The sequence below is a fragment of the Barbus barbus genome, assembly GCF_936440315.1.
Source record: "Barbus barbus genome assembly, chromosome: 25".
In the NCBI taxonomy this organism is placed as follows: domain Eukaryota; kingdom Metazoa; phylum Chordata; class Actinopteri; order Cypriniformes; family Cyprinidae; genus Barbus; species Barbus barbus.
The window spans coordinates 7,916,776-7,939,590 of record NC_136753.1 but is presented as its reverse complement, the minus strand read 5'-3'; the positions used below and the strand labels follow the sequence as shown (position 1 = coordinate 7,939,590).

Below are 22,815 nucleotides of genomic sequence, written 5' to 3'. Positions count from 1 at the left end.
ATTGACTTTAAAGAGTGAACAAAAACAGAGATGTCGTGTGGAACTTTTTTCATTGGCCAGAATAAGATTATAACAGAGGATTCCAGTCATTGTTCACAGTGACACGTCCACTCTTCTGGCACCCACGATAGAGGTCAGTGGTTTCCAAAGCCCAGTCAATATTCACACCAAAAAGGCAATAGCTAGACTCTACTGTAAACATTTTCTCTCTACTTTTTAATATTGATATTTATTTATTTTATTAGTGATTTTTCTTCTTCTTTTTTTTTTGAATAACTTGGAAAAAGTATGGACACTATCAAGCAAAGAATTAGTAAATTTAAACTCGCCTAAGCCTAAACTCGTAGCCTTTATTTAAAACGCAATATATGTTTATATTAAAGTCAGAGCGGATCGCAAGTTTAGAGCCCCAGTTGGCCATTCACTGTCGTCTCGCTTCTGGCCCTTTAAAAGTCTCTTTGCGGTGGAGAAACATCTGGTTGTTGAATGAAACCCAGCCATTCATAAAAACAGGAGAGATAGCTGCTCTGATTGGCTGATTGCAGCCTCATGTTGGCGCAGGTAATACAGAGACAGCCATTGGTCAATCTCTTGAATGACGTGAGGAACTAACCAATGAGCGTGAGCTGCAATGTTATACCGATGCTCTCGAAAAGCAGGCGATCCCATTGAGAAAATTTCAGTCGCGTCAAGCTGAGGGAGAGCGCGAGACCCATTACAGATCGCAAACGCAGACTGTTTTTCCCAGGGATTTACCAAATCACTCTTTTTATACAAGCAGAGGATTTAATCACCGCTGGGTGAGTATTTCCTGCACGCTGCTCTGGTTTTGTATGGTTTAATTATACCCTGATGCAAGTTTCATATTTTGCTTAAATTTTTATAAAGTTGTATTTACTCCAAACGCCGCGTTAATTTCGCTGACTCGCACGCCATTTTCTTTGTGCGCATATTTGGAAACCATTTCTCCGCTGTTTGTTTTCTCAGTACTTTTTTTAAACTCAGCCATAATCGCAGTTTGAGTTGTGCAAAATTCAAATGCGGGTTGACGAAGTGCTTCTCTCGCGTTTGGTATTTTTATGAATGGAACGACTGAGGTTTTTTCGGGGTCGCGCGCACGGAGGATCAAATTTCACTTCATTGAGAAAAACAAGCGGCCGAGGGGGGAGCGCGCGGCGATAATGGGCGCTGAGGGGGAAGGGATTGAACTTCTTGAACTCGTTCCCATACCTGTTAACTCGCTGCTGTAATGCTATAATCTCGATTTACTTATTTAACAGCTATAGTTTCCGCTGGCAGCCTTTATTATCGCCAATAAAATCTTTAAAAGCACAAACTCTTCATTTTCAGCATGAAATGTGCAGACGCACGTTCTTCTTGTTTTATAAAGGTCTGATAAGCTTCAGGAAGCAATAATGTTAAGCGATGTATGTTTAATTAGTTCTTGGACCGGAGAGGTTAGGCGGTGTTGGCTGTGAGGTGTTTTCCTGGCCTAATACGATTTTATGGCCTGAACACTTGCGTCAGGGAAAATAAACACACGTGTATGATGAAGCTTAGGCTTCGTTATTTTGTTTTCCTGCCTTTCCACTGTTTAAATCTGAACCTTATTTGTTTTAAGAGATGAAGCTGCTTAATTTTTTATTTGTTTATTTATTTCTAAATTATTAATTTCATTTAGACTCTGAGTATGGAATCTTGGGTAGTCTCATGGGCAACAGATGGCACAGTATGGTTATGTAAGGACCCCCATCTGTACCGTGAGCCATGGTTTGTGTGAGAGAGAGAAGGAGAGGGTGAGCGAGTGTAAGTGTCCTGCACTAATGCAGCACACTTCATCTGAGATGAGAGTGAGTGTTACACAAACAAACAGGCTAGCTGAAGTTTTCACAGATCAAAGGGACAGTTGGTCCTGGACCGTCAGGACCCGGGACGTTCACTGACAGCTGCATCAGATCCTGATAGAGTGCGTTGTGTGTCTTTCTCTAAGTGCCACTTTTCTCGGCTCTTCTTCCAACAGGCGACAATATCACCCCCCTTTCTCCCAGTTTATTCCCGTTTTTCCTCCTGCTGCAGCCCCTTAGGCCGCAGTGAGAAGCAAGTGACATGGACGGGTTTTACGACCAGCAGGTCCCTTTCGTGGGTCCCTCCAATGTAAGTCTCTGCTTCAACTCGTCATGCCTCATTTTCTTCACTTTTGTGACTTGTATTTCACTTTCAAATGTTTTACTACAGAATATCCATCCAAACTGGATGGCTGTGAACAATGATCACTTGTTCAAACTTTCATTATTTCATCTTGGTCTTTTTTTCTTTTATTTACAGAAGTCTCACATGCAGGAACAGTCTTGCAGACCATTCAATGACCGAAAAAGGAAGTTTGTTGACACTGAGTTGGCACAGGATACAGAGGGTAAACAAATGAACATGCAATCAATCCATCCAGATCCCTCTAAAGCACATCATTTAACCCAGGCCCAAACAAATCAGCCTGTTTATTCACAAATCAATCGTTGTGTCCCACAGAGCTCTTTCAAGATCTGAGCCAGCTACAAGAGATTTGGATAGCAGAAGGTACAGCAACAGGCCTAATATCTAGAATAGTTATGGAATATATTTCATAACTACTGTTAAAACGCAACTTGGTTGTGAATGCATCATCCAATGGTTGATCTCTGGGGCCCCATTCAAACGGGATGAGACATTACGGCATATATAAATATGCAAATTATTTATATTCACTTTAAATATTTCATTTATTTTTCATAAATAATTAAATTTTGTTTTCCCTCTCCATGTGCAGCCCAGGTACCTGATTACGAACAGTTTGTTCCAGATTTCCAGTCTGATAACTGTGAGTTCTCTTTGAATATTCGTGCAGAATAACCTATAGAACTTGCCTTTATGAATTATAGAAACTGTCTTTGAATTAGAGCAGCAATCCTGGCACCCTCCTCCTTGAAACCAAGAAAACCAATTGAATCAATCTCAAAACACTGCATTCCAAAAGTTTCTGTGCCAAACCCGATTCCTAAGCATGAGTTTAAGATGTTTCTATGGAGTGTGTGTGTGTGTGTGTGTGCGCACGCACATGTGAGGCCCAGGCTGCCGCTGCGGTGCTGTAACTCATGGCAGCCTCCTGCTTGGTGACATTTTAATGGGGCTGGATCCTCGGCGCACACACTCTGGTTATTATGTGCTGGTGAACAGTGCTCTGGCTGTTTCCCTTGTTAGTTTTTCTTCCCATTTGGCTCTGAATAAGTCTGATTGTGTGCATTTTCTATGGTGTTTATTGTAGAAGGTGAATGCACATGGATGTGTTTGCATAGAAATTGTGTGTGAGAGGGTATGTGTGTTTGTCTGGCACAATTCCCTTTATCTGGCATCGTGCCTGTAGCTCTCACAGGCCCCTCTTTCACCACAGCTGGGCAGTGGGGCCCTTTTTCCATACGAATCACGTGATAGTCTGCGAGTTCTAACTTGCAGTCTCCTTTTCTAGAGGGAAAGGTCTTTTTTCCCCCTCCTCCTTTAAAACTGAGTAGTTCTAGTAGTCCAGTACTTACATATCCATCAAACATCTGACACCAGATGATGCAAGGTTATACTACCGGTCAAAATTTGAAATTAAATTTTAAAATGGTTTTGAAAAAAGTGTTTAGTACTTCCCTAAGCTGCATTTTTAATTAATTTATTTAATTAACATTCAAAAGTGATAAGTGAGGCATATTAAATTGGTCAAATGTGCCGTAAAGAATTTAAAATATTACAAAATATTTATATTTCAAATAAATGCCGTAAATAACTTTTTTTTTTCTTTTTTTTTATTAGCAAAAATTTTCAACATAAGAACCATAATTAATTATTTAAATAATAATAATAATAGAGCACCAAAGTGACCATATTAGAATGAATCTCTGAATGTTGCACTGACACATGTGACTGGCTGCTGAAAATTCAATGACAGGAATAAATTGCATTTTAAAATATATTAAAGTAGAAAATTGTTCTTTTAAATTGTAATATTTCAAAATATTACTGTATTTTCTATCAAATAAATACATAATTCGTGAGCATAATAGACTTCTCAATAAAAATCTTGATTATTTCAAACTTTTGACCGGTAGCGTAGGTTCCAAGTTAAAGAACTGTGTTTTTGTTAGTATTTTATAGTATAGACTTTGAAACTTAACACAAATTTTTCTCTCTAGTGATGTTCCATGGACCCCCTCAAACTAAAGTAAAGCGGGAACTGAGCCCAAGCAGAGAGTTTTCCCCGTGTGGACAAGAGCAGAGACTGTCTCCATATGGAGAAAAGTGCCTATATAACTACAGGTATGTATTTCCTATCCTTCCCTTCTCCTTATTTCACTTATTCCTCTCACTGAATCATATTTATTTCTATTTTGTCATTCAATTTTAGTGCCTTTGACCGGAAGCTATTTACTTTTAACAAGCCACTCACTCCTCCTTCTACACCGGCATCACCCTTTGGCTCCTCCACCAGCACAGCAACACACCCTGTGCAAAAAAGAGTGATGCCACCAGCCCAGACTCAGGCACAAGGACCGCCACTATTACCTGGTCCCAACCACATCTCCTCGTCTCCACATCAGAGAGCACAGACTCCACTCCACAGTCAGAGCCCACCTTTTTCTGTGCCCTGCCCACCTGTCAATCACCCAGATGCCTCCTACAGCACAGACCACAGGTATGAATATATGACAGGATATTTTTGATCCCGGCACTTCGTAGTCACTTTTTGGGTCACGATGATCATTTTCTAACCTCACTTCTATCTTTACCTCCTACTTGAGCCGCTCGTGCCTGTTGAAAGTGCTGTAATCAGCTCAGGTTGAGCCTTTCATTGGTATTATCTTGTTAAAGATGCCACACTGACCTGGAAAGCAGTTCTATATTTATCCCATTCAAGTCTCTAGGTTTAACTAATGGAAAAAAGAGCCTTAACACCAGACTTATCCCTTTGACGTGACACTAATGATCTCAGTTGCCCTTGGTGTTGTGAATAATGCCATCTCACGTAATTTCTAATCTTTTGCCTTTCTCTTTCCCTAGGTTCCATCGGCAGCTTTCCGAGCCCTGTCTGCCATTCCCACAGTCCGATGGCCGCTGTCAGACACCTTACCCCACGCAGGCCCATGGCCATTTTCCCCGACACGGCCGCCCCCCTTATCAGCGCCAGATGTCAGAGCCATTGGTGCCAATGCCTCCCCAGGGATTCAAAAAGGAAATGGTGGATCCCTGTTACAATGAGCAGGGTTTGCAAAACATGGGACCTCCTCATGCACCGTTGTTCCACCAAATGTCAATCAAACAGGAGCCCAGAGACTTTGGCTATGACTCAGGTAGGTGTAAATCTCTTACGGTACATTCACACGGGCCGTCGGCGTCACTGCTTGATGGCGTTTTTGAAGCTTGGTGCTGATGCTACCGTCATAGTGACAACAGCCAATCACATTAGTTTTCTGGTGTTGCATGAACGCGATTGGCTAGCGTCTGTACCAGGGTATTTGCATAAGGCGATCTGATTGGCTGACGCCCATGTTGGCGCTTTCAACTTTTTAACTTCTTGTTTTCAACTTCTGCTGCGAGCAACGTACCCAATGTGATGCAACGGACCCACAATTCAGTTCAGCAATGCTTGACGTCACGCCATTCAAAGTAAAAGAGGCATTGACACTGACGCCTGTGTGAACGTACTGTTAGCGAGTTGCTGCCGGTAAAATTGTCATAATGGTGAATTTTCAAAGGCAAAAGGTCCATTTTTAATAGTGTAGGGACGAATAAAGCACAGTTTACACTGTCACTTTCTGTTAGTCAGCATGGAGAATTTGTGCAAACAAATCATTTGCACTCAAAATGAAATTCCAGCACAAATTCCTTTTGAAATTGACAGCGAAAAATCACCTGACAACAGTATATGAGACTGTTCCATTAGTGTGAAACAACTAAAACTTTATTATATTGTAAAGTGTTTTACTTTTGAAGTGATTTTATAATAAAAAACAATTCTGATGAAATTGAACTCCCAAAAATTTTAATGATATTGTATTTAATTTAATTTATTATTTTAATCTGACTATCATTTTCTCAATTTTCTTGCAGAAGTACATAACTGCCAGTCATCTTTTGGCAAATCGGCAAACTTCTATGGCGCCAAAAGCGAGGGTAAGTCTTTTGTCAGTTTAGTTTCACCTACCTCTGCTTCCTTGAGGTGCAGATGATTTATTAATAAACAGATTTAAATTAGTCTTGTGTCCATATTAAATTCCAATTGCAGGTTTTGGGTATGACGGAGAATCCCACCTGTATTATGACGATGCATGTGTAGTGCCAGACCGCCTGGAGGGAAAGTTGAAGCAGGAGGGTGGAGTTTTCCGGGAGGGTCCTCCGTATCAACGAAGGGGGTCTCTGCAACTCTGGCAGTTCCTGGTCACTCTGCTGGACGACCCATCCAACAGCCACTTCATCTCTTGGACTGGCCGTGGGCTGGAGTTTAAACTCATTGAACCAGAGGAGGTCAGTGTGTTATGATAGCAAATGGCTTTATAGCCCATTTATTTAGCCAACAAGCAGAATTAACGCACCTGTTTTCAAAAGGTTGCTCGCCGTTGGGGCATCCAGAAGAACAGGCCCGCGATGAATTATGACAAACTGAGCCGCTCCCTGCGCTACTACTATGAGAAGGGCATCATGCAGAAGGTAAAGGCACGTTCCCGTTCCAATGTCATTTTTCTTATTCTAATCCCTTTATCATAGTTCCCTCATTATCTGTAGTTTGTCAGATCTACTCCATCAAAACATATCAGCTTTTCTCATACAAGTGTTTTTCTAAGATCTTTCTCTCGTTCATATACAGGTTGCTGGAGAGCGGTATGTGTATAAGTTTGTGTGTGATCCCGATGCGCTCTTCTCCATGGCATTCCCTGATAACCAGAGGCCCAGTCTGAAAGCAGACCCCGATGGGCTGCAGGCCCCCGAGGATGACACTGTTCCGCTCTCACATTTCGATGAGACTAACAGGGTCCCGTATCCAGGCGATGCCAGGGACCAGTGCTTAGTGGGGCCGTCCTTTCCTGAAAATTACACTTTCTGAACTGTTTCACCACTGATGGGCAGACCAGAAGAACTCTAAAATGCATCCTCGCACTCCAAATGCAGCTCATGTCAAATTGTAATCGCTCCCATGAGGAATCTGTAGCGCCTGCTGACAAGTCTCTAGACTTTCTTGCCACACTTTTATTGTTTGTTTGTTTTTTACTACACAGGTTCCATGATGGAATTTTTTTAAATGACAAACAAAAAAACTTAAAGCGACACAACAGTATTTTCCAGTATAACCTATGATTTTATAAATATAAGTGTATATTTTAAAATATGGCATTTGTGCACTGCTTTCTTTGTGTATCGGGCCTAGTGTTTTTTTTCAATGCTCTGCATTAGTGAGATTTGTAACAACTTCTGACAATTCATATCGATGCACCTCAGGCTGTGTTATCATTATCAGAGTGTATATAGCTTTGATTATAATCTGGAAAACTGCACAATTTTCTCCAGCTGGCCAAGTAAAATACTTTATAACTGTTCAGAAATGGTTATTTCAATTGCTTTTGTAATGTGATTTTTATGGATATGGGGTGGGGTATATTTGGCAAAAAGAGGGTAAGGGAATTGCAAAGTGAAATCTATGTATATGATGAATATATTTTTGCAAAAGCTGAAATGAATTGCATTGTATAAGCTGTACAACAGACTTTTATCACTTTTAATCTGTTCTTTTTGTATAGTGGTGTGTGTGAAATGGCAAACCAGCTCTTGATATAGGGGAAAATCAAGGCTGAAATGCTTGATCCAGGATCAGTCATGCTTGCGTGACCTTTTAACTGTTTACCAAAGGATTATAGCGAGGCTGTCTGATCTCTGCTCGGTAGTAAACAAGCATGGCAAGAAGCTCTTTCCACCTTCACTGTCAAACTTACTTGTCTGTACTGGGTACAATAGACCCCGTTCTGTTTCACTCTGGATAAAACTTGTCTCATTGTCTTTTGAAGACAATTTCTTTCATTAAGAATTTTCAAGTACAGTTTTGGTGTACAATTACAGATCTGTATTTTCTAAACTATAAGGTACAGGATAAATAAACGTCCATAAACCGATATGGTGGTTCTTCTCCTATGTCGCCTATGTGTTTCATTTAATAACTTGGACAAGGTCAATTTTCTCCAAATCTACTGTATTCTGATGAAGAAACTCCTCTTGGATGACCTGAGGATTAGTCAGTTTTCAGCAAATTTAGATTTTTGGGTTAATTATTCCTTTAATTTGTGTTCTGAACAACTCGAAAGTCTGTGTGTGATCTTCAGTCCTTCGGTGTACAATTTTCTGTAACCATTTACAATGTCGGCAAATGTATGATGGCCTAGTGTTGTCAAATCTGTTAAAACTGTAGAAATCATGCAATCTGTTTCAGCCTTTATTTTTTGACTATTCAGTCCTTGTGGCACATTAAGGAATCTCATTTACGTGGGACTGTGATCTTTCCTGGAGCCTCTCAGTTTGGCCGCTAAAACTGTAACCCAGCAAAGCCTGTGTAACGAGGCGATGCAAAGTAACAGAGTATTGCATAACCAAGTGACGCTCATTCTCTTTCTTCTCTGCTCTCTTCTTTAGCAGGGTTAGTCTTAATCCTGCTGGTGACCTTGTTTCATGGAGCTGAAGAGTTAAGATGTCATATAGTTTATCATCATAAAGGAACTCAGGCTGATTCAAGGAATGAAGGTTACATTTTTTGGTGCGAGACTACAGCAAAATTACACATACCTAAAAAGTATTATTCTGCTTAAGGGCCTGGGCATCATATTTACTGTTATACAACAGTTCCACTTCTCAAATTTGATTGGCCAAGTGGCAGTCTAAGAATATGTAGTATAACAGTACTAGGATGTTTCAGTATTTGTATCGCTCAGCTCATCTGTGCTCATGCCATTCCAGAGCACAGTATGTGAACGGTGCTGATCGCTTTCTATCAATTACTTGTCTGTTGTATAAGAGCAATATCACAGTCACAATGTGCTTAAAATCAGATGTGATTTTCTGTGGCACAGGCTGCAGCCCGGCAGATATTCATCATACTCCTGCTCATGTGGTACTGCTTCCATAAATTAACAGCTTTTACAGTGTGTTGGTCTGAACTGAACATAAGACTTCTAAAAAATAATAAAAAAATATATAATTTTTCATTACGTATTTTTAATGTAGTTCTTAAAGAGAGCAACAGCAAATCTATAAAATAACCATTTGGGGCTCACCAAAGAACACTTTCGGTTTACAGTTATTAAAAAATATTATTTTCTGAGTGTGAAGAACATTTGAATAATCTAAAGAATGTTTTTTTGTTTGTTTTTAAATAAAGAACCTTTTGTGCAATGAAAAGTTCCCATGGATGATAAACGTTCTTCATGGAACCGCAGATACCAATAAACATCCTTTTTTTTTAAAGAGTTGAGTTATGGCGTTAAAAATCAGCCCAAAAAACATCCTGAACGGAAGGAAACGACACTTCCCCCAAAATTTACCTCCAAAAAGTCTGGTGGCTTGGTTGAGTACATGAGCTGCTGGCTACTTTTAGTGTAATAGCGCCGACTGGTGGTTTTCACGTAAATGACATGTTGATATTATATAATCCCGCACGTCACCGAATACAGAATATTACGTCAACGAAAGTAACTCTATTTTGGCCGTAAATAATGTTTTCATGATGAACCAACGTGTTCAATCAGTAAAAATGCAAGCACAATATCATTGGCCACAAAGGTCATCAATCAAATGGCCAGAAGACTTCCGTGAATCTGTACGCTTGGTTTTGTTTTAGAGCTAGCTGATCCAAAACACGCTCTCCATAGTAAATATAGACATTTTTATGAAGACAAGATTCAATTTAAATTCATCCTATCGCTGTCAGTCACACGTCTTACGCTAATGACGTCATCCAATCACTTCCGGTTACAATTGAAATACGGAAGAGAGATTGCGCGAAAACTTTCCCATAAGATTCATTTTTAGGTCGCTTCTATTCGCAAGCGCGATCATAAAGTATGGCGTATCCAGGATATAACAGTGTAAGTATCACTTATATTTTTATCTTCAATTCCAGCTTGTAAAATGTAAAATACGTTGATAATTAGCTTAAGAGACATGGGATCTTGGTTGAGAAATCTGTACAGCATGTTATTACGCCACAAATAGTTTCATCAAATCAATGACATTTTCTTTCATATGAATTAGGCATAAGCTATAACACGCGGTAAATGACCCCGGGTCAGAAATTATTCTTTAACTAATGATACAGGGCAATATTTGCTCGCTTGAATTGGTTTTCAAGGGCATTTATATATATATATATATTACCCTACTGCAAATATGTTTTCCCCCTTTTAAGCATAAACTAAAAAAAATGTATTTGATTAATGCTTAAGACGAGTCTTTATGTATTAATATAATAAATGAATCAAGTGAAATTAATTCACTATCTGAAAAAAATTAGGAAAAAGAGAGCAAAATGTGCAAAAATTATACAAATGTCGATTTGTTTTATATAATTATTATTCATGTTAACAAGCTTGTCACTGGGGCATTTCACCTAAAAGGACAACTTTGTACCTTATCTATCACTAAAAGGTACATATGCACACTTAAAAGTACTACTTTCTAGGGTTAAATAAGGTATAACGATATTTAAGATATTGCCCCAGTGACAGGCTGCTGTAGCCCTAAAGGTACAATTTATTCACATTTTTACTAAGATTTTAGTCAAATACAGGTTGCACAATAATGAACAATATACAAAATAATTCAGTTCAATACTATTTTATAAGCTTATTAGCATCTGTAAACAAATGCTAGCATGTTACTTTTTAATGTCACAGTATATTTTAATGTAATCTCTGTTCACTTCTGAGAAATTTCCCCCTGACATTTTAAATATAGTGATTTTCATTGGCATTCTGGGTCTGACTCTGTCTGATTTAGTACAAACATAGGTTAATGTGGATAAAAAAGCAATATACATGGTCTTACACAAATCACACATATATATATGCATCCACCTCTCAACTATATGAACATGTAGGCTGGATTTTATTTAGGCCAAATAGTGATTGCCTTATCTGTTCTAGATCAAATCCTGTGGGCTGTGTAAGATGTATCGTATTTATCATCAGTATAATTAAGTAATTGTGAGTTGTGGAGCAATTCCAAGTGGAATTATATTTATGTTCATACAGTATTTAGCAGTTGGAATACATTACTCAGTATTCAGTGTTCTTTGAACAGAAACTAAAGGTTGATTTGGATTGCACTTTTTATTCTAGTTGTAAATAGGACTATTGTCATGGGTGGACCATTTGAATTTGAATCATAGTCCTTGTTCTAAAATATTTTAAAAGTAGCGAAGCACCGAAATTTCGTCAACCGAAAATATTTAGTGGAAGTTTTTGTTTTTAATTTTTTTTATTCTTGGTTTTGATCAGTCTTAATTTGGATTAATTGAGGTATTTTATTCTATGCAGTTATCAGGTTATGAATGAACTAAATTTAACTATAAATTTGTTTTAGTGTGCTTACCATCCAGTAATTGAAATATGCATTGTACTTTTACATTTCATATGAAACACATTGTGAGCTTTTAAATTTTGTCAAGTTTCATAAATGAAATTCAAACTATAAATGTTGATTTTTTTTTTTTTGGCAACACTTGTCCAAAGTGCACGTGAACCAATCATCTCTTCCTCTTTGCTACTAGTTATAGCACAAAATAAACATGAATGAAAATCAGAAGGTATCAGTTGAAAGAACCAGTACAATTTACTAAAATGTTTAATCAGTCAGTGTTTAAACCGTGGAAAGCCGTCAATAAAATAGTTTGTAAATAATGTAATGTAATGTTATATTTACCCCAGGAAAGCCATTCAGTGTCCACAACTTGTTAGAAAATGTTGCTAATTAGATGCACTATATTACATATTAACCATAACCTGTTTTCTTCATTATTTAAAGGGATAGCTCACCCAGTTATCCTATGATTTACTCAAGCCATCCTAGGTGTTTATGACTTTTTTCTTTCAGATGAATACTATCGGAGTTATATTAAAAAAGATTTCGATATAAACCAAGAGGAGACTGATTTTCCTTTGCTTTAAACAAAACTTCGTTCTCATGAGGCTAACATAGTCTCACTGGAGCTTATGCTGCGTTTCAGACAAGTCAAAACTCTGATTTCTCCCACCTCGTACTTGCAAATAACATCTAGAAGGCCACTTGAATTTGGACATACGACCTGTGAACTCAGGGCAGATCGATCAACCCTGACTTCAGTGAGATGTGTCATTTGACATCACTGCTTCCAACAAGCATAATCAGAATCAGAAAGAGCTTTATTGCCAAGTGTGTTTGCACACACAAGGAATTTGTCTTGGTGTTATGAGCTACCAGTACAGAAAGTACAAACATAGTGCAGACAACATATAATTAAGGTGATAAAGAACACTAATGAAGAGAATATACAATAATTAAGAATAACAATAGTAATAAAAATAAAAATATACAGAAAAGAGACTTGACCATAGACAGAACTGTGAATGTGCATGTGTCCTATGTACAGATGAAGGTTTGATGGGTTATTTACAGATGTACAGTACCGGGGTGTGTTATGTGTTGTTAAGGTGGGATACGGCCTGGGGGAAAAAACTGTTCTTGTGTCTGGCTGTTCTGGTGCTCCGTGATCTGTAGCGCCGGCCAGAGGGCAACAGTACAAAGAGAGAGTGAGCTGGGTGTGAGGGGTCCAGAGTGACTTTCTTAGCCCTTTTCCTCACTCTGGAGGTGTAAAGTTCTTGGAGGCTGGGCAGAGGGGCACCGATAATCCTCTCAGCAGTCCTAACTGTCCGTTGTAGTCTTCTGATGTCTGTTTTGGTAGCTGAACCAAACCAAACAGTTATAGAAGAACATAGGACAGACTCGATGATTGCAGAGTAGAACTGTTTCAGCAGCTCCTGAGGCAGGTTGAACTTCCTTAGCTGGCGGAGGAAATACAGCCTCTGCTGGGCCTTTTTCGCAATAGAGTCAATGTGATTGTCCCACTTCAGGTCCTGAGAGATGGTGGTGCCCAGGAATCTGAATGACTCTACTGAAGTCACAGTGCTGTTCATGATGGTGAGTGGGGGGAGAGCAGGGGGGTTTCTCCTGAAGTCCACTATCATCTCCACAGTTTTGAGCGTGTTCAGCTCCAGGTTGTTAAGACTGCACCAGACAGCCAGCTGCTCAACTTCCTGTCTGTAAGCAGACTCGTCACCGTCCTTGATGAGGCCTATGACTGTAGTGTCGTCCGCAAACTTCAGGAGCTTGACAGAGGGGTCCTTTGATGTGCAGTCATTCGTGTAGAGGGAGAAGAGCAGTGGGGAGAGAACGCAACCCTGAGGGGCGCCAGTGCTGATGGTGAGAGTCCTGGATGTGAGTTTGCCCAGCCTCACTAGCTGCTGCCTGTCTGTCAGGAAGCTGGTGATCCACTGACAGATGGAGGAGGGCACAGAGAGCTGTCTCAGTTTGTCTGAGAGAAAGTCAGGTATGATGGTATTGAAGGCCGAGCTGAAGTCCACAAATAAGATCCTTGCATAATTCCCAGGTTTGTCGAGGTGTTGCAGGATGTAATGCAGTCCCATATTGACAGCGTCATCCACAGACCTGTTTGCTCTATAGGCAAACTGAAGAGGATCCAGCAAGGGTCTAGTGATGTCCTTCAGGTAGGCCAGGACCAGTCTCTCAAGTGACTTCATGACCACAGACGTGAGTGCGACAGGTCTGTAGTCATTAAGTCCAGTGATTTTGGGCTTTTTGGGGACGGGAATGATGGTGGAGCGTTTGAAGCAGCGGGGAACTTCACACAGCTCCAGAGATCTGTTGAAGATTTGTGTAAAGATGGGGGCCAATTGGTCAGCACAGACTTTTAGACAGGCAGGTGAAATACCGTCTGGTCCTGAAGCTTTCCTAGATTTCTGTTTTCTGAAGACCCGGTTCACATCCTCTACACAGACTTTAAACGCAGGTAGAATGGTGGGGGAGGGAGGGAGTAAGGGGGGTTGCAGGGGGGGAAGGTGAATGTGTGAAGTGCAGATCAGAGCGGGTGCTGGGTGTCAATCTGGCCTTTTCAAACCTGCAGTAAAACACATTGAGATCGTCAGCCAGTTGTTGATTCTCTGCAGACTGTGGGGGTGGTGACTTGTACATGGTGATGTTCCTCAGACCAGTCCATACCGACGCCGGATCGTTGGCTGAAAGTTCTTTTTTCAACTTCTCAGAGTAGTTCTTTTTAGCCACTCTGATCTCCTTTGTTAGTCTGTTCCTGGCCTGGTTATACAAGATTTTATCCCCACTTCTGTAAGCGTCCTCTTTGGCCTGACGAAGCTGTTTGAGTTTCCCAGTAAACCACGGTTTATCATTATTGAATGATAAGAATGTCCTGGTGGGGATGCATATATCCTCACAGAAACTGATATATGATGTTACAGTCTCTGTGAGTTCATCAAGATCGGTGGCAGCGGCTTCAAAAACAGTCCAATCAGTGAGGTCAAAACAAGCTTTTAAATCTTGCTCTGCTTCATTAGTCCATCTTTTAACAGTTCTTAATACGGGCTTAGAAGATTTGAGTTTTTGCCTATAGGTCGGTATGAGATAAACCAAACAGTGATCAGAGAGCACCAGAGCTGCCCGTGGGACAGAGTGATATGCATCCTTAATTATTGTGTAACAATGATCCAATATATTACTGTCTCTGGTGGGACATGTAACGTGCTGTCTGTATTTTGGCAGTTCGCGGGACAGATTTGCTTTATTAAAATCTCCAAGAATGATTAAAAAAGAGTCCGGTACCTTCGCTCTGTTTCAGATATTTGTTCAGCCAGCTGTTGCATCGCGGCGCTCACGCACGCGTCCGGAGGCACGTACACATTCACGAGAATGAAGGAGGAAAACTCTCGGGGCGAATAGAACGGCTTACAGTTTATGAAGAAGGCCTCCAAATTAGGAGAACACATCTTCTTCAGAGTTGTTACATCTGAACACCAACCTTCATTTATGTAGAAACATAGTCCACCACCTCTCGTTTTCCCGTTAGCTCCGTGATGCGGTCTGATCTGAACAGCTGATATCCCGGCAAATGAAGCATGTTATCCGGGATGTTTTCACTCAGCCAGGTTTCAGTGAAGCACAATGCAGCAGAGTTTGAAAAGTCCTTATTTGTGTGGGTGAGGAGAAGTAGTTCATCCATTTTGTTAGGAAGGGATCGGAGATTCGCTAGATGAATGCTTGGGAGCGCAGTTCGGAAGCCGCGTTCGCGGAGTTTAACCAGCGCGCCGGCGCGCTTCCCTCTTTTCCGTCTGAGCGCGCGTTTGACTAGGACCGCTGCCCCTCCGACCAAAACATCCAACAAAGCGTCTGAATAATCAAAAACCGGAAAAAAATTGTCCGGTGTGTGTTGCCTTATGTCCAGTAGTTCGTCTCTGGTAAAACTGACAGTAGGAGAATGACTAAACACAGAACGAACAAACAAACAAAAACAACAAAAGTACGGGAGCGTTCCACACCACAGCAGCCATACTCGGCGCCATCTTGAGATCTCAAGATAGCTCTAATGTGGAGCTATCTTGTGTCAAACTTAAAAACATTATACATCAACTTAATAAAATGATACCTTAAGTTTTGCTTTTCATCAGCTGGTTTCAAAACAAACAACAGCATTTTATGTACATTTTGTTTTCTGTTTTTGGCATAATTGACACAAAAACTGGAAATGCTCTTCTTGTGCCATGGCGGCATTTTATAAAAGTGACATGATAATGACTGGAACTCACAGAGGTTGGAAGTGGGATATTTCAACTCGGATGTTCCCACTTCTGACTGGAATGTAGAATTACCCTAGGCCTATGTCATCCACTGGAGTGCCACTCTTGTGAATGCGTGTATGACAGTTAGTGAAAGCCAGAGATTACAGTTTATAAAATTTTAAATAAGAATATTTTTCTTACACAAATGCATTGATTCACTATAGAAGGCCTCTGTTAACCCCCATAGCCGTGCGGAGCAATTTTTATGATGTATGGACGCAGTTTTTTTTTTTTTTTTTGGTCTTCAAAATCTTAAACCCCATACACTACCATTATAAAGCTTAGAAGAGCCAGGACATTTTTAAATATAACTCCGATTATATTTGTCTGAAAGAAGAAAACGATATACACCTAGGATGACTTGAGGGTGAGTAAATCATGGGCTAATTTTCTTTTTTGTGTGAATTATCCCTTTAATGTATGTTTAAATAAATCTATCATAGCAAGTGTCTATTGCAGTCTCAATTTTAAATGTTCATATTCAAACAACAAATTAGAGTAGAATCATAATTGTATCATTAATTAAAGGGGCCATATGATGCTATTTTAAAGATCATTATTTGGTGTAACAGGATATGTTAACATGCTTTAATGTTCAAAAAACACATAATTTTTCAAATACTGCACATTATTGCAGATCCTCTAGGCCCCGCCTCTCTCAAACATGTAGTTTTCTACAAAGCCCCTCCTTCGGACAAGCACAGTCTGCTCTGATTGGCCAACTGGCACAGTGCATTGTGATTGGCCGAACACCACAAGACCGTGTCAGAAATGTAAAGCCCCTTACCATAATCGCGAGCTTCATCTTTCAAAGTAAATATAATGACAGTTAATAATGTCCTTAGTTTTACCATCAGTTCAAGGCCGAAAGGGAAACAGAGTCGCGTGAAAGACACAGTGATCGTATATATTTGCAGTACACAAGTCACGATTAAGAAAGCTGACTCCACTGTGATGTGACCCTGTCTCTCTCTCACACACGCGCACACACACACACACACACACACACACAACGCATGACACAAAACTCCGCATTTGAACAGTCAATAGCAAATACTTAAACTAATTAACTAAACATACTTACAGTCTCTGATTCAGAAGCGCCAGATTGTCATAGCAAAGTTGGAATTGATCCTTTTTTTTTTTTAAATTGCCTTGGTGCATTGCCAGCCTTGTACTCTACTAGGTTCACAAAACTATCGTACATAAAATGTGTTGCACAAATTCGAACATTTGGGTATTGCTGTTGTGTTGTAAACAAATCTTAACCAATGATTCCTAATTGCATCTACTTTTGTAAGGCCAAATAAAGTGCTTTTTCTTTCGCCTAGAAACACACTGCGTCTCCCTGACATGGCTGCATCAACACTACTGCGGTTACTGAAACCACACCTTCTTTCTTTGCATGAACATTTGGGCGGCATTACGCAAATATTTCCACATTGTGATGTAGACGTGGGGGCGTGTTTAAATGAGCCATTTTAGGGGGCATGGCAGAGTCTTAACTTTTTATAAATAATATCTCTTTGGATTTGAGACTTTAGTCTTTGCAACTTTAGGGATCTCATCTATGCACAAACAGCTTGTAACACTCCAAAGAGAAAGAAAAACTTGAAATCGCATCATATGACCCCTTTAAAGTTAATATAGACTGCCTTATGTGCAATCTAAATGTTTATATACTTAAAAAAAAAAAATATATATATATATATATATATACACATACATACATACATACATACATACACTGAACAAAATTATAAACGCAACACTTGTTTTTGCCCCCATTTTTCATGAGCTGAACTCAAAGGTCTAAGACTTTTTCTATGTACACAAAAGGCCTATTTCTCTCAAATATTGTTAACAAATCTGTCTTAATCTGTGTTAGTGACCATTTCTCCTTTGCCGAGATAATCCATCCACCTCACAGGTGTGGCATATCAAGATGCTTATTAGCATGATTATTGCACAGGTGTGCCTTAGGCTGGCCACAATAAAAGGCCACTCTAAAATGTTCAGTTTTATCACACAGCACAATGCCACAGATGTCACAGGTTTTGAGGGAGTGTGCAATTGGCATGCTGACTGCAGGAATGTCCACCAGAGCTGTTGCCCGTGAATTGAATGTTCATTTCTCTACCATAAGCCGTCTCCAAAGGCGTTTCAGAGAATTTGGCAGTACATCCAACCGGCCTCACAACTGCAGACCACGTGTAACCACAACAGCCCAGGACCTCCACATCCAGCATCTTCACCTCCAAGATCGTCTGAGACCAGCCACTCAGACAGCTGCTGCAGCAAACGTAGTCATCGGGGTCTCGACCTGACTGCAGTTCGTCGTCGTAACCGACTTGAGTGGGCAAATGCTCACATTCAATGGCATCTGGCACTTTGGAGAGGTGTTCTCTTCACAGATGAATCCCGGTTTTCACTGTACAGGGCAGACTGCGTGGCGTCGTGTGGGTGAGCAGTTTGCTGATGTCAATGTTGTGCACCTCATGTTGCAGCATGATAATGCACGGCCCCATGTTGCAAGGATCTGTATACAATTCCTGGAAGCTGAAAACATCCCAGTTTTTGCATGGCCAGCATACTCACCGGACATGTCACCCATTGAGCATGTTTGGGATGCTCTGGATTGGCATATACGACCGCGTGTTCCAGTTCCTGCCAAAATCCAGCAACTTCGCACAGCCATTGAAAAGGAGTGGACAACCTGATCAACTCTATGCGAAGGAGATGTGTTCCACTGTGTGAGGAAAATGGTGGTCACACCAGATACTGACTGGTTTTCGGACCCCCCCAATACAGTAAAACTGCACATTTTAGAGTGTCCTTTTATTGTTGCCAGCCTAAGGCACACCTGTGCAATAATCATGCTGTCTAATCAGCATCTTGATATGCCACACCTGTGAGGTGGATGGATTATCTCGGCACAGATTTAGACAGATTTGTGAACAAAATTTGAGAGAAATAGGCCTTTTGTGTACATAGAAAAAGTCTTCGATCTTTGAGTTCAGCTCATGAAAAATGGGGGCAAAAACAAAAGTGTTGCGTTTATAATTTTGTTCAGTGTATATATCCACCTTATTACCTTAATTTCGGTTTCAGTGTTTTGGTAAAACATTAATTTTGGTGCATCGATACTTAAAAGTACCACTCTTTTTCTTGCAGTTTGGTGGTCCACCGATGCCAGGAGTTCCTGCTCAGGGTATGGCAATGCCAGGAGTTCCTGCTCAGGGTATGGCAATGCCAGGGGTTCCTGCTGCAGGTGGTTACCCAGGACAGCCATATGGGGGCTACCCTGGGGCATTTCCTGCTCCTCCTACCCAGGACCCAATGTGGGGCTATTTCACAGCAATAGCTGGTCAGGTAAGAGCAGCCTGTGTGAATGTGGATAAAATTTATTTTCTGTCTTCTCATGTTGTTTATGTAGTGTTTGTTGATTGTTATATCAGGATGGTGAAGTTGATGCTGAAGAACTTCAAAAGTGCCTCACCCAGGCTGGAATCAGTGGCACCTACACCCGTAAGTACAGAGAGAGTAGAAATAGAAATTGCAGTTCCAAATAAATAGTGAGTGGATCATCTGGTAACACTCTATTTTGATATCCCACTTTAGTCATTCTTTTAACTATAAGGAACTTTGAAACTCCATGTCAGCTACCAGTCATTATAGTGTTAGTAGACTGTCTGCTTAATCTGCTAAACACTATATTTTGATGGTCAACAGATATTTGACTGACTTTAAAGGGGTCATATGATGCGATATCAAGTTTTTCTTTCTCTTTGGAGTGTTACAAGCTGTTTGTGCATAGATGAGATCCCTAAAGTTGCAAAGACTAAAGTCTCAAACACAAAAAGATATTCTTTATCAAATTTAAGACTCTGCCACGCCCAAATGTTCATGCAAAGAAAGAAGGCGTGGTTTCAGTAACCGCAGTAGTGTTGATGCAGCCATGTCAGGGAGACGCAGTGTGTTTCTAGGCGAAAGAATAAGCACTTTATTTGGCCTTACAAAAGTAGATGCAATTAGGAATCATTGGTTAAGATTTGTTTACAACACAACAGCAATACCCATAGTCTTGTGAACCTAGTAGAGTTCAAGGCTGGCAATGCACCAAGGCAATTTCTAAAAAAAATTATTAGTTCAAGAATTTGCTATGGACTGTTCAGATTGCGCGTAACACATCGTGTGTGTGTGTGAGGGGAACAGGGTCACATCACAGCGGAGTGAACAGCCCATCAGAAATCATCTTAACAGCTGCTTGTGTACTGCAAATGCATACGAGCATCATCACTGTCTGTCACGCGACTCAGTTCCCCTTTCGGGCTTGAACTGATAAAACTAACTTGAAAGCTGAAACTCGCGATTATGGTAAGGAGCGTTACATTTCCAACGCGTGCTTGTGGTGTTCGGCCAATCACAGTGCATTGGTGTCAGTTGGCCAATCAGAGCAGAATGCACTTGTTGGAAGTTTGAGAGAGGTGGGGCATAGAGAAACTACAATAATGTACAGTATTTTAAAAATAATGTATTTAAACATTAAAGCATGTCAACATATTCTGTTACACCAAATACACAAAATAATTATCTTTAAAATAGCATCATATGACCCTTTAAGTAACTTTTCGTGAACAGGTCAACTTATTCTACTTGGTGTTAGTAGAATAAGTTGACCTGTTCTTGCAATGTTACTTAAGCCTAATAGTCTACTAATACTCTGTTTAGAGTTAGGTGTCTAAACTGATCATCTCACTTCTTTTTACCCCAGCCTTCAGTTTGGAAACCTGCAGGATTATGATTGCCATGCTGGATGTATCCTTCAGAAACATGAAACAGATCTGGCACTGTTCTTATCTCTCCAACTTGAGTCAAAAGTTTGCTTCATGCTAGTCCCGGTAACCCAGTAGATCCCTTGTTGTGGTTTAGTTTCTTTAACAGTGTGTGCAGAGAGATTACACTGGAAAGATGGGTTTCAATGAGTTTAAAGAACTCTTTTTGGTGCTAAACGGCTGGAAGCAGAACTTCGCAATGGTGGACAGGGACTGCAGTGGAACGGTGGAACCTCATGAGATGTCCCAATGCATGGCTAACATGGGTGAGTGGGAACTTTCATAGATGTATAACTGTTTCTATCGACTGAGATTAAAAAGTACATGGGTCTCAGGGCAAAATATATCTCAAAGTATAAATAATAGGCCACTCATTTCGAGATTTAAAATAAAAAAAACTGAAAACTACAGGATGCAGTGCATATTTTCCTATAAGGGATCTCTTAGCCAACACAGTTGCACCAAAAGGTTGCTAAGATTGTGATATAACCAAATATTTTGTGTCATGATTGCACAGGGTACCGAATCAGCCCCCAGGCTCTGAACGCAATCATCAAACGCTACAGCAGGTCAGGAAGGATCTACTTTGATGACTATGTGGCGTGTTGTGTGAGGTTAAGGGCACTTACAGGTGAGGATTTTTGTAAAAGGGAGCAATGCAAATCCATAAACTCGATGATTATAATTGTACTGATTATAGTTACTCTGAGTATTCTGTTTAAATACTAATAGTCTTTTAAAAATGTATTTATGATTAAACAATGTGCAACACTGTTTTTTTTGTTTTTTTTCAACAACAGACAACTTCAAGAGGAGAGATACAATGCAGCAAGGAATGGTGAACTTCCGGTATGATGATGTAAGTGATCATTAAACTAATTTGTCACATTTAGTGCCTATGTTTCTGCCTTACTGGCACTTAATTAACATCAGAGATGGTTTTAACTGGAAAAGCTTGTTTACACTTAATAATTGTGGAAGTAAAATAATTACTTAAATGAAAGCTTATGGGAAGCTGTTGTAACGTAACAATATCTTCAATTTCCTCTTGCAGTTCATCTTGTGTACTATGTCTCTCTAAAGGAAATTACAGGCAAGTACAGTATGCACTCCAGGAAGAGCACCGAATCACTGAAAGTCTCGAGAAATATATATAAACTACTATATATATCTAGGATGGGCATTTTGAAATTATTTGCTGATTTGCCAGTATGATGTGTAATATGTGAACATAGGAGTAAAATATATATTTACTCGAAACGGCTTTTAATATTTGTGCCAAAGTAGACCAGTTGTTTTTTTAACAATCTTTTTCATATTCACTCTTTATAACGTCAATGTATTAAGTTAAAATGTAACCACACTTAACATATATTTTGCCAATAAAACATGGTGTATCTTAAGAGTTGTGTTCTGGCTTTATTTAGACACAAGGACAGTGAGGGCGTTCTGTCATGGTTCATGTAGGTAGTAAAAATCATAGCATTGAAAGAGATAAAAACAAAGCAACGAGTATTCTTTCTGTCTCTTTTTCTTATATTCAATACAGGGTAACACTTTATTTTGATAGTCCACTTTAGACATTCTACCAACAGCAACTTCGCAACTACATGTCAACTAGCAGTCATTAGAGTATTAGTAGACTGTCTGCTTAATATCTGCTGACACTTTATTTTGATGGGTCCACAACTTACAACATACAGAGTATGAGAAACTTTGCAAGTATATGTCAACTTATTCTACTAACCCTAAACCTACCCTACTGAGAATTAGTTGACATGTTAAAGTTACTTATAGTTAGTAGAATGTCTAAAGTGGACTATCGAAATAAAGTGTAACCTAATACAGAATTGAATGTGATTTGACATTATTCTTGTTTCAAATTGTACAAATATGCACCAGCAACAGAACCATTTCTGTTTCTCTTTTCAATTTCAGAAGAATCCATACAGGAATGAATGGTATAGTTAATATGCAAAACATAATGGTTCACTATATCAGATATAACTGAAAAATAAAATTCTAATAAA

The 22,815-nt window shown here is 39.8% G+C and overlaps 2 protein-coding genes across 5 annotated transcripts; both read left to right on the top strand.

Moving 5' to 3' along the window:
* Positions 1-382: 382 nt before the first annotated feature.
* On the top strand, positions 383-8,476 carry LOC306844918 (ETS translocation variant 5-like). Of its 4 annotated transcripts, none has more exons than XM_079377361.1 (12): positions 383-800; positions 2,021-2,154; positions 2,326-2,413; positions 2,527-2,574; positions 2,804-2,854; positions 4,209-4,332; positions 4,421-4,708; positions 5,074-5,363; positions 6,124-6,186; positions 6,299-6,537; positions 6,619-6,720; positions 6,878-8,465. In XM_079377361.1, the coding sequence occupies exons 2-12, from the start codon at positions 2,107-2,109 to the stop codon at positions 7,112-7,114; spliced, it is 1,578 nt and encodes a 525-aa protein (XP_079233487.1). In that variant the 5' UTR covers positions 383-800; positions 2,021-2,106; the 3' UTR covers positions 7,115-8,465. The 4 variants fall into 4 exon arrangements, with proteins under 4 accessions (XP_079233487.1, XP_079233486.1, XP_079233489.1 ...); XM_079377360.1 differs by having other exon boundaries at positions 668-800; positions 6,619-6,726; positions 6,878-8,476; XM_079377363.1 differs by having other exon boundaries at positions 682-800; positions 4,209-4,336; positions 4,437-4,708.
* A 1,298-nt stretch (positions 8,477-9,774) lies between these two features.
* LOC306845388 (sorcin-like) lies at positions 9,775-22,186 on the top strand. The gene is made up of 8 exons (XM_079378164.1): positions 9,775-10,136; positions 19,125-19,322; positions 19,409-19,478; positions 20,725-20,768; positions 20,904-21,051; positions 21,303-21,416; positions 21,586-21,644; positions 21,840-22,186. The coding sequence occupies exons 1-8, from the start codon at positions 10,113-10,115 to the stop codon at positions 21,864-21,866; spliced, it is 684 nt and encodes a 227-aa protein (XP_079234290.1). The 5' UTR covers positions 9,775-10,112; the 3' UTR covers positions 21,867-22,186.
* Positions 22,187-22,815: the final 629 nt, after the last annotated feature.

Excerpts from the sequence above, each read along its gene's own strand:
- LOC306844918 (XM_079377360.1), top strand. The coding sequence starts at position 2,107 with ATGGACGGGTTTTACGACCAGCAGGTCCCTTTCGTGGGTCCCTCCAAT. Across the intron at positions 5,364-6,123 it reads AGACTTTGGCTATGACTCAG|AAGTACATAACTGCCAGTCA; the intron begins GTAGGTGTAAAT and ends ATTTTCTTGCAG. Across the intron at positions 6,538-6,618 it reads AACTCATTGAACCAGAGGAG|GTTGCTCGCCGTTGGGGCAT; the intron begins GTCAGTGTGTTA and ends TGTTTTCAAAAG.
- LOC306845388 (XM_079378164.1), top strand. The coding sequence starts at position 10,113 with ATGGCGTATCCAGGATATAACAGT. Across the intron at positions 19,323-19,408 it reads TCACAGCAATAGCTGGTCAG|GATGGTGAAGTTGATGCTGA; the intron begins GTAAGAGCAGCC and ends TTGTTATATCAG. Across the intron at positions 21,645-21,839 it reads TGAACTTCCGGTATGATGAT|TTCATCTTGTGTACTATGTC; the intron begins GTAAGTGATCAT and ends TTCCTCTTGCAG.